This window comes from Cynara cardunculus (genome assembly GCF_001531365.2).
Source record: "Cynara cardunculus var. scolymus isolate 2C chromosome LG 2, CcrdV1, whole genome shotgun sequence".
Taxonomy (NCBI): domain Eukaryota; kingdom Viridiplantae; phylum Streptophyta; class Magnoliopsida; order Asterales; family Asteraceae; genus Cynara; species Cynara cardunculus.
Window position 1 is genome coordinate 66264188 of NC_037529.1, and position 10386 is coordinate 66274573.

At 30.6% G+C, this 10386-nt stretch overlaps 2 protein-coding genes across 5 annotated transcripts in view; both read left to right on the forward strand.

The window, feature by feature from the left end:
- Nucleotides 1-410: 410 nt before the first annotated feature.
- Nucleotides 411-10386, forward strand: part of LOC112507441 (heavy metal-associated isoprenylated plant protein 47-like) — a 13192-nt gene continuing 3216 nt past the window's right edge. Inside the window, exons 1-4 of one of the 3 annotated variants that reach the window (XM_025112033.1) lie at nt 411-591; nt 683-761; nt 1076-1321; nt 6839-7138. In XM_025112033.1, coding sequence (XP_024967801.1) covers nt 466-591; nt 683-761; nt 1076-1308 — 438 coding nt within the window. In that variant the 5' untranslated portion in view covers nt 411-465 and the 3' untranslated portion in view covers nt 1309-1321; nt 6839-7138. Of the gene's footprint in view, nt 592-682; nt 762-1075; nt 1580-6838; nt 7139-10386 lie in introns of those variants that run through there. The other 2 variants (XM_025112034.1, XM_025112032.1) reach the window with 2 other exon arrangements.
- LOC112507443 (heavy metal-associated isoprenylated plant protein 47-like) overlaps nt 5995-10386 on the forward strand; it is a 20464-nt gene continuing 16072 nt past the window's right edge. The window contains exons 1-3 of one of the 2 annotated variants that reach the window (XM_025112036.1): nt 5995-6089; nt 6180-6258; nt 6581-7135. In XM_025112036.1, the coding sequence (XP_024967804.1) occupies nt 6081-6089; nt 6180-6258; nt 6581-6825 (333 nt within the window). In that variant the 5' untranslated portion in view covers nt 5995-6080 and the 3' untranslated portion in view covers nt 6826-7135. Of the gene's footprint in view, nt 6090-6179; nt 6259-6580; nt 7136-10386 lie in introns of those variants that run through there. The other variant, XM_025112037.1, reaches the window with a different exon arrangement.

Sequence of the window (10386 nt, forward strand, 5' to 3'; positions counted from 1 at the left end):
TCATATAATATGGGTGTGATAATCATATGATATGAGTGTGATACTTATGTGATAGATGTGTGATATGAAGAAAAGATGTTAACGAGAAGAAGAAGAAGATAACTACCAAGAGTAAAACGTGGAATGTGAAAAGATAATTATGGTTAATTAAAATAAAATAAAAATTAYAAAAATTACTTAATTACATTATTGTCTTTATTAAATTATTTATATATAATAAAAGTTAATTTATTAATTAAAAAAGTTTGAGGTTATTGGGTTGTTCTCGCATTTTCGTAAATCACAGGGGTTCTCGTTTGAACCTCCACCTACAGAGAAAAGCATCTATATGTATAACAATTAGTCACAAAAAAAAACTAGATAACGTGTCATTTTTTATCACATACTTACTGGTGGGAAGCATCCTTGCCACGGCGTTGACGTGGTCGTCGTCGTCTTCATCAACTGCCCAAACCTCTCAAGGCCATGGGGTCTATAAAATCTTTCCCATTTCCCTTCTCACTCTCCAAACCTCCACTTCCAGATCCTCTTAATCTTCCAGGCAATCCAAACACATACATTCAGATCATCAAATTTACAGAAATGGCAAAGGTACAGATCTGTTTGGTAATTCAAAATGCACTCTGTTTTGCATTTGTTTGAATCGGTTTATCTCAATTTGTATCATCGATTTTATTTGCAGCAAAAGATTGTGGTGAAGGTGACCATGACCAGCGACAAGAAAACTCGCAAGGCTCTAAAAATCGCCGTTAGTCTATGCGGTAAGATCGCTTTTCGTAATTTCTCTCGGTTGAATTGCTTTTTCTCCATAATTTCACATTTTCGAATTTAAATTTGAAACGAATTGAACACCTCTGATCGATCGTCGAAGGATACAGATTCCAATTCCAGAGAAAATTGTTGACGAAATTAACTTTTCAAACTTCGATGTTGATTTGGATTGAGGATAAAGAAGATTCATGTATTATTATCGATTGGATCTGGATTTATTTTTCAAAATAAACCTAAACTGGACTAGTGAATTCTAATAGGTTGAACTATGGAACTAAATCAGAGTCTGTAATTTGATAAACAGGTGTTGAATCGGCATCAATTGTGGGATCAGATAAAGACCAGATCGCGGTGACTGGTGAAGGAATTGACTCCGTGGAGTTGACGACTTTGCTACGGAAAGGTGTAGGATACACAGAGCTAGTGAGTGTTGGTCCGGTAGAGGAGAAGAAAGAATCGAAGGCAACTGTGGAAATTCATCCTTACCAGTACTACTACGATTACTATGTCCCTTCCTACTATGTCTACGGGATGTGAGAATTGAAGTCAAATCAAAGCTTCTGCTGCTGCATTTCATCCCCTTTCTCCAGTTCCATTCTTATATCCGGGAATTCTGAACAGAGCCATCATCACCGGAGATGGTAAAAGTAATGTTAAAGATTTTGATAGTCTGTGAATATTCCCATTACTGTATCAACTTCCTATCTCAACTCAATTCTGTTGTCAACAAATTCCTAAATAAAATAGTGATTGTAGGTGACGTTCATTTAAAGAGAAATGAAATAGTTTGTAGGAACACTTCATTGTCAATGATGATTAATATGGTGTGTGTAATTATATAACTTATAGAGTAAAGTTCGGTTTTGCTTCATGTGCTTTTTTATTATTTTGGTTTTGGTATTTCAAATTCAGTTGCTATATATAGCCATTTGCATTTTAATTATTTTGTTGTTTCTGTCGTTAACGGTTGTTAGCATCCGTCCATTAAACAAGGGGTTATTCGTCTTTTTTCTATTTTTCGATATATGTGTGTGTATATATCATTCAAAATTTATAAGTTATCGGTTAAGTTGACGTGTTGCATGCATCGAGTATTTGAGTTAGGTTGGGATATGTATAACCTAATTGAATTCTTATAAAGTGGTGGTTTCTCGTGTTAACGGCTAGGATTAATTGGATTTTGACAGGTTGGATTGAACGGTTTTATTGGATTTTTGTACAACCTAAACCTTTGAAACTTTATACAAAGTTTGAAATTTCAGAACTACTTATCTGTCCGAAGAAACTCGTCACATGAACTCCACGATCTCTGAAGAACCAACCAAATCCTCTTCACTTCTCATGTCAAGAGATAAGCTTTTTGTTCTTCGTGTTCTTAGGCAATATTCTTAGAGAAGGCTTTTTTATTTTAGGATTTTATAAAGAGTCAGACTAGGATTGTTTTTACAGAAGATGACGCCATTGGACAATTAGAATGAAAGTAATAAACTTTTTCTAATTATTGTCGTATATCTTTTTTTTTAAATTGCACCAAAATGGAACCAACTTTCACCTGATTCTTATTTTGGGAAACCAACTTTCAAAATCGTCATTTTGGGGAACCAACTTGCACCTGATTCCTATTTTGAGGAACCAACTTGCAAAATAATTATAGAAAAATAACTAAAATTCGTTTTTTTCAAAAATTATTGCAATAAAATCTATTTTTTATTTCAAATCTCGTTTGTTTTAAATTCATATATCAATTTGAAGATTTTTTTCAAAAAAAATCTAAATTATCACAATAAAAATTGTTTTTTACTATTGCAATAAAAATATCAATTTAATAGAAAAAATTAATTGATGCAATAAAAAATAAATATTAAATATCAAATTCTTGATTTTTATATATAACCAATCCGTATCAATATTAAAGTTTAAATTAAATTTGGCAAATCAAACCAAAAGTTTGATAGAGACCCCTAAATAAGAATTTTGAAAATTAGTTCCCAAAAATAAAAATCGGATGCAAGTTGGTTTCATTTTGATGTAATTTTTCCTTTTTAAAATCATACATTAAAGAATTTTATAGTTGTTGAAGGGTATGTGAAGAATTTAAAATAGTAGGGGGGAAATTTTATAAGTTTTAGCCGTGGATTACAAGTCTGGAACCTTCTGGCGTCGATGACGACATGAACCAAATCCTATTTTGTTCTTATATTTGAAAAACAAAATTATTTAGAAAACAACAAAATTTAAATTATAGAAAATTCGTAAACAATGATTAAACTTTCAAACTCAGTTTTTTTCTTCAAATCTTGCATTTTTAAAGATAAAAATATGTTTGTTAACGGGTTTTTACCATAATAAAATAAAAAATCTGTCAAAAATTAGAAATCATGAAAACCAATTTTTTTATTGTTTTGTAGGTGAAACGATATATTTGACTAGGGGTGAGCAGTGGACGGGTTGGGTCAGGTCGGAGCCCAAACTAACAAACCCGATTGGGTATCAGGTGAGAAAAATGGAACCCGAACCCCAATATTTGCTGCCAAAACCCGTGGGTTTCAGGTCTACTAGTGTTTTAGGTCTTCCAATTTCATATATATTTTCACTCCAGTCAAGATTTCAATTTCCAGATTTTATGGTTCATGGTAGTCGGCTCGCCGCCATCCTGTTTACTGGTCGTGGTGGCTACTCGTTGGTCACTGTAGAGACTCGAGACTGGTCGTGGTCGCTAGCCTCTATTAGGTTATAAATGAAATAGGAAAGAAAATGGAAGAATACTAAGTTACTAACTAGGTTACATAAATATCTTTTTTGAATTAAAAAACCGTTAAACTTTCTCATTTTAGATTATTAAATTCTTGAACTATTTTTTTAATTAAAAAACCATTAAATTTTCATATTTTGAATAATTAAGACCCTTATTTTCAAAAAAATAAAAATAAACTATCGAACTTTTACTAGTATAATTTTTTTGGGTTAAAAGGATTTAGGTAACCAACTTTTAAAAGTGTTATAATTTATTTTAAAAAAATGTTCAGAGATTTAAATAAATCAAAATAAGAAAGTTTAATGGTTTCTTCATTCAAAAAGAAAGAATTTAATAATTTCATACTCAAAAAAAATAATTCAGAGATTTAATCATTTTGGATGATTCCTTAGATTTTTCGAACCTTTCCTTTCTTTTAATTATATAAAAACATATAATGTTCACCCAAAACATGGATATGTATATGATGCATGCATGCTTACCTTTATATTAACTTGTCATAAACTCACTTTTATATTTAATAATAAAAAAATGATCGATTATGACAAAACGTAAATATATTAGTACCACTTTTTGGAGTTGTTGGCATTAAAAAAAATCAAGTTCACACGGTATTGAGGCGGCCCAACACCTCTTGGGTACAATTCCAACTCTTTATCTCCTATCACCTATCTAATACTATATTATAAAACATTTGATAAAAACTATTTTTTATACATAAAAAATTATTTATTAATTTATATTATTTAAAATTCGAGATTACAAGTAAATAATGTATAAGTACAATTTATTAAAGCTCAATACTTGAATTTGTGTAAATAACTACAGATAAACATAATTAAATACTGGACAAACATTTCATTTTAAACATAAAAAATGTAAAATATAATTAAGATAATTATTGTCTTCTAATAGAATATTTAATTATTATATTTATAAAAAGTTATATTATTAAATCAAAAATAAATTACTTTCTTATTAAACTTAAAGTAAATTATTTATATACTATATTATAAAGCATTTGACAGAACTCTTAAAAAATATTTTTTTTAATATATGAAGTACTGTTTATTGATACATATTACTTAAGATACAATATCACAAACAAATAATGCATGAATACAATTTATTAAAGCTCCATACTTGAATTTGTGTGACTAACTACAGATAAATATGATCAAATACTAGATAAACATTTCATTTTAAGCATAAAAAATCTAAAATTTAATTATGATAATCATTATCTTTTAACAGAATATTTAATTATTATCTTTATTAAAAAATTATATTATTAAATTGTGTAAAAAAAGTTGAATTAAATAAATTACACAACAAAACAAGAACTTTTAAATAGTTAATTTGATACTAATATCGATATGGTTTTTAAAAAAAAATTAAGATATCTTCAAATTTATATTTTATTCAAAAATAAAAAAATTATCGTTTTTCTCAAAACCACATAAAACCGTATTATAACATCGACGGATGACAAAATAAAACGAAACATTAAAATCGAGATGTATCTCGCTGCATTGCGCGAGTACCCTTCTAGTTAAATAAATATATACAACTTATATTTTTACGATACAAGAACACTTGTTTCAGTTATTCAGAAAAATCAGATATATTTGTTGCATTCATTTGAATTATTTTATTCAAACATAAAATAATTCATTAGGGGTGTAACAAGTCAAGCTTTTAACGAGTTATTCGAGCTCGCTTATCTCGAGTTTGAGCTTAATACTTATCGAGCTCGATCATGTTGATCTCAAACGCAAAATAATGCCCGTTTAGCTTAACGAGTCGAACTCCGTAATACCAATGTTTGACTATTTAACTCGTTCGAAAACTCGATATACGAGTCAAGCCGAGTCATTCGATCATGCACTTTTTCAAGCCAAATATATTTATATACTTACATATTATATGTTCAATATATAAAAACTATTGAGCTTGATTAATAAACGAGTTAATCGATCTCAAATTCGAGCTCATAAAACGAGCACCAAGCTCGAACTCGAGCCCAAACACTGAAAAATATTCGAGCTCAAACCCAATTTTGAAAAAGTTAATCGAACACGGACCTGATATTATTTTTTCAAGCTGAGACTCGGTTTGTTTACATCCATGGTCCTTACCATAACTCTTATTCACAGTGGAAAACAACCCTACCGCCCAATTAATTTAACAATCAGTCATTATATTCTCTAAAAATGTCATATACATTATATGCGTATTGTCATGGTCGATTAATTTGATAGAAATTAGAATTTAATTTTCTATATAAATATTTATTATTTAGAAAAAAAACATATAATTAAGTTAAATATTTAATTATTTAGTCGTTAAGGTACCAGTGGGAAGCTTCCTTCCCACGGCGTTGACGTAGTCGTCGTCGTCATCAACTGCCCTCTCAACTTCATGGGGTCTATAAAATCTTTGCAATTCCATTCTCACTTTTCAAACTACCATTTTCAAATCCTCTCATTCTCCAGTTTCTAGAGACTCTCAGGCGGTCCAAAACAAATACAATCAGATCATCAAATTCACAGAAATGGCGAAGGTATAGATCTGTTTAGTAATTAAAATTCACTCTGTTTTGCATTTATTTGAATCGGTTAATCTCACTCTGTATGGTTGATTCTATTTGCAGCAAAAGATTGTGGTGAAGGTGACCATGAACAGCGAGAAGAAAAGTCGCAAGGCTCTGAAAATTGCCGTTAGTCTATGCGGTAAGATCAGTTTCCGTAATTTGTCTCGGTTGAATTGCTTTTTCTACTTCATTCCACATTTCGAGTTTAAATTTGAAACGAATTGAACACCTCTGATCGATCATCGAAGGATACAGATTCCATTCCAGAGGAAATTGTTGACAAAGTTAACTTTCGTAACATCGATGTTGATTTGTATTGAGGATGAAAAACATTCATGTATTATTATTTTTAAAAACCGGTGTGATCTGGATTTATTTTTTAAAATAAATCTAAACTGAACTACTGAATTCTAATTGGTTGAATTATTTAACTAAATCATAGTCTGAAAWTTGATAAACAGGTGTTGAATCGGCATCATTTGTGGGATCAGATAAAGACCAGATCGCAGTGACAGGTGAAGGAATCGACTCGGTGGAATTGACGACTTTGCTAAGGAAAGGCGTAGGATACACAGAGCTGGTGAGTGTTGGTCCGGTGGAAGAGAAGAAACCCGAGGTCAAAGAAACGAAGGCAACTGTGGAAGTTCATCCTTACCAGTACTACTATAATTACTATKYCSCTCCCTACTATGTATATGGGATGTGAGAACTCCAACAAAATCAAAGAAATCCGATTCCAGTTGCTGTTGCTGTTGCTGCTGCATTTCATCCCCCTTTTCCAGTTCTCTTCTTATATTCGGGAATTCTGAACAGAGGCTTCATCTCCAGAGATGGTATGTGTGAAGATAGTAAAAGTAATATTAAAGATTTTGATACTTTGTGAATATTTCCATTACTGTATCAATTTCCTATCTCGACTTTGTTCTGTTGTCAACAAATTCCCAAATAAAGACAGTGATTGTAAGAGAATACATATAAAGAGAAATGAAATGGTGGTGCCCATTGCTTTTATTAAATTTTTAAGACTTTTTGCAATTTACAGATTTCGTCATAAATGACACATCTGCATGTGTTTTGAGAGACCTCTACCTTTACCTCTGAATAGGTTATATTTAAGTTAGGGGTGGGCTAAATGCACTCCTATGTATTGCTTAATACATCCCTATCCATGAATTTCTTTCTCACACACATCAAAATCAATATATGTTTTTTACATTCTCAATGCTTGAATGACCTGATTCTGACATCAAAGGTGGTGCCATTAGCACTCCCCTTAAGTTAGGAGCTGTTTACCAACACTTATCCGTAGGGTCGGCCCCGGCCACGTGCAGCCCGTGTGGTCGCACAGGGCATCAAAGCCTAAAAGGGCATCAAGTTGTCATTTATTACTAGTTTTGAGTTTAATAATTTGGGAATTGGACAATTGAACTTTAATTATAAAAACAGACTCAAGGCCTAGTAGTGATAAAAACTGAATGCACATCGTAGAAAAAAGTTGGAAAGTTGGAAAAGTTTTTGTTTGTATAAAGTTGTCTATATGAATTAATCTGTTTGTATAAGTTGGAAAAGTTTTTGTTTGAGAGAGTTTTTTTTTGCAGATGTAAGAAGTGTTTTTTTGGTTGGAAGGGACATGTTTGGAAAAAAAAAACTTGGCTTTCTATATAAAGCTCCCCTAGAAGCTTACTGGATAAGTTACCTTCAATATTATTAAGCCACTACGAAACAGTCATGCATAGTTGAGCGAATAAGTTGTTAGTTCCATTAAACTTATTAAGCTGCTAACAGATAAGCCTTTAGTCGTTAGACCTGTAACTTTTAAGTTTTACTTTTTGCTTACTATAACAGTAATTTAGATATGATTTACTATTTTAGTTAAAAACTAATTATAGTTTTCCTTGTCTTTTAAGTCTCATATATTGAAATAATGTTTCTATTTTGCTAATTTTAAATTGGAAAAGAAGGAAACATGATCTTAATCCAAATTTTATTCTTTATATTTTGTATTCAGGGTTTCGGGTTTTGTGTCCCCCCCCCCCCTTGTATTTTTTTTTATTATAATTAATAAAATTCAACATTAAGATGAGATACTTAGCTTGAATAGGTTCTAAACTTTTTAAAAAATCGCATGTTTCGTTGTTTCATTGACTTAAAAAAAGTAGACTTAAGGGCATTTTTTATTATTTTCGCACAGGGCATCAAATATCTTGGGACCGGCTCTGCTTATCCGGATAACTGCTTATCAGAAAAATAAAAACTATTAATTACTTAACGAATAAGATTTTAGTTCATCAAAACGGTATCGTATGCAACTACTATCCTGGTAAGTGCTAACCGTGGTAAGAGTCGTCGTCATCACTTACCAGGTAAGAAACTCAGTCCTCGTCTTCACTCTTAACGGGTAAGATTCTTGGTTCTTGCCATATTGATTCGGTAAGGTAATATGGCTTCATAAACGCTTACCCAGATAAGCATTTAGTAAACAACACTTTATTTGGTTTGGTTTGGTATAGTTTAAAAAAAATAAAATAAAAAGGTGATCGCATGTTTGATTAATTGGACGTGAGGGTTGTTTATTTTATACAATGAACGGAGACCCGATGGGTTTGTGGGAAGTAAAGAAAGAGTGTTGGATTATTTGTGCAATTAATTTATTTGAGATGATTTAATGGGGAACAATCGAAGGCTTTTGCCTTACTCTCAGGGGCGAACTCTATCTATTGGATACAGTGGCAGGGGCTACTGTTTCGTTCTTTCATCGTAGTGTAAAAAACTATAGGGTCATGAAAAATGTCACTGTATCAATTTGTTGTGTATCATCTTATATATTTTGAAACTACAATGATGATTTAAGTTTTCTTTGGTAAAATTGGTTTGTAAAATTATTTTTCTACCTTAGACATGAGTTTAAATTCTGTAAATATCATTTTTTTTGTTTTTAACTTTTAATTTTAAATTTATTATGTTGTTAAAAAAAATCTATAATAAAAAATGTTTTTTAAGGTATTAAAAAAGTCTTTTTTTGGGGACAGAATGATATTTGTCTCTCTCCTTGAAGATAAGTAAAGAGTTCAAAGTCTTTCTTTTTTAAAAAGGATTAATAGATTTTCCGTACACCATCATTGAAAATATTCCAAGTATAGGAATGATGTGCTCAAATACAATATAAATTAGTGGAATATTTATTCATGATCCTACTGAGTAAAAGTGATGAGAATTATGAAAAGTCGTACTCGGTAAGTGAAGATGACAAATTTTATCCAGGTAAACGCTTACCTTGTAAATTGTTACATTCAATAAGTTTTGATGTACTAAAATCTTACGCATCAAAATAAAATATAGTGTTGAATTCTATAGGTAAGCACTTACCGTGTAATTATTTGAGTAAACAGCCCCTTACTTAACTTGCTTTACATCCCTCGCTATCATATTAAATACATAATTGTATATTAACTAAAATATGTTAAAAATAAAAATATGTTATTATCTTAATACAAATTACATTATTATAATCGTCTCATCGATACCCTCAAAATGAGTTCATTATTGAATTTTTTTTTTGGATTAATCATATCATTACACTTTATACCTTTATAGTTATTTATTTAATTTATATTCTCATATATTTTTTTTCATTTTTTATTTTACACACTTATTTTATTAACATATTTAATCATATGTTAACTAAACTACATTAAAAAAAAAAATAAGAGGTATGATAGAGAAATATGAAAATAGAAATTACAAGGGTTAAAAATGAAAGAGAGAGGGGAGGGGAGGGGAGGGGAGGGAGGGGGGGTCGGTAAACATCGTCCATATAATATATTATTTATACTACATTATAAGGTATTTGATAAAAAATTATAAAAAATCATTTTTTATGTATGAAGGACTGTTTATTAATAAATATTACTTAAAATTTAAGATTACAAGTAATTTTACGTAAATATAACTTATTAACATAGTCGTTATGAGATTTTTTTTCATACGATCACAATCATCGTTTTATTATTAAAAGGACGGAATTAATTGAAGTTGTTTGCATTAAAGGGATAAAGTTCACACGGTATGACGCGGCGGCTGACTTGTTGGGATCTAAACAACCAATTAATTAATTAGTGATAATAAGGTTTAATTAAGAAACCAAAACACTAAATATGGTGTCATATTTATGACGTAATGCTGGGAACTATGGGTGTAAATGAGACGAAACAACTTGCGAGCTACTCGAAATCGACTCGGTCAAAACTCGGTCAACACTCGACTCGAA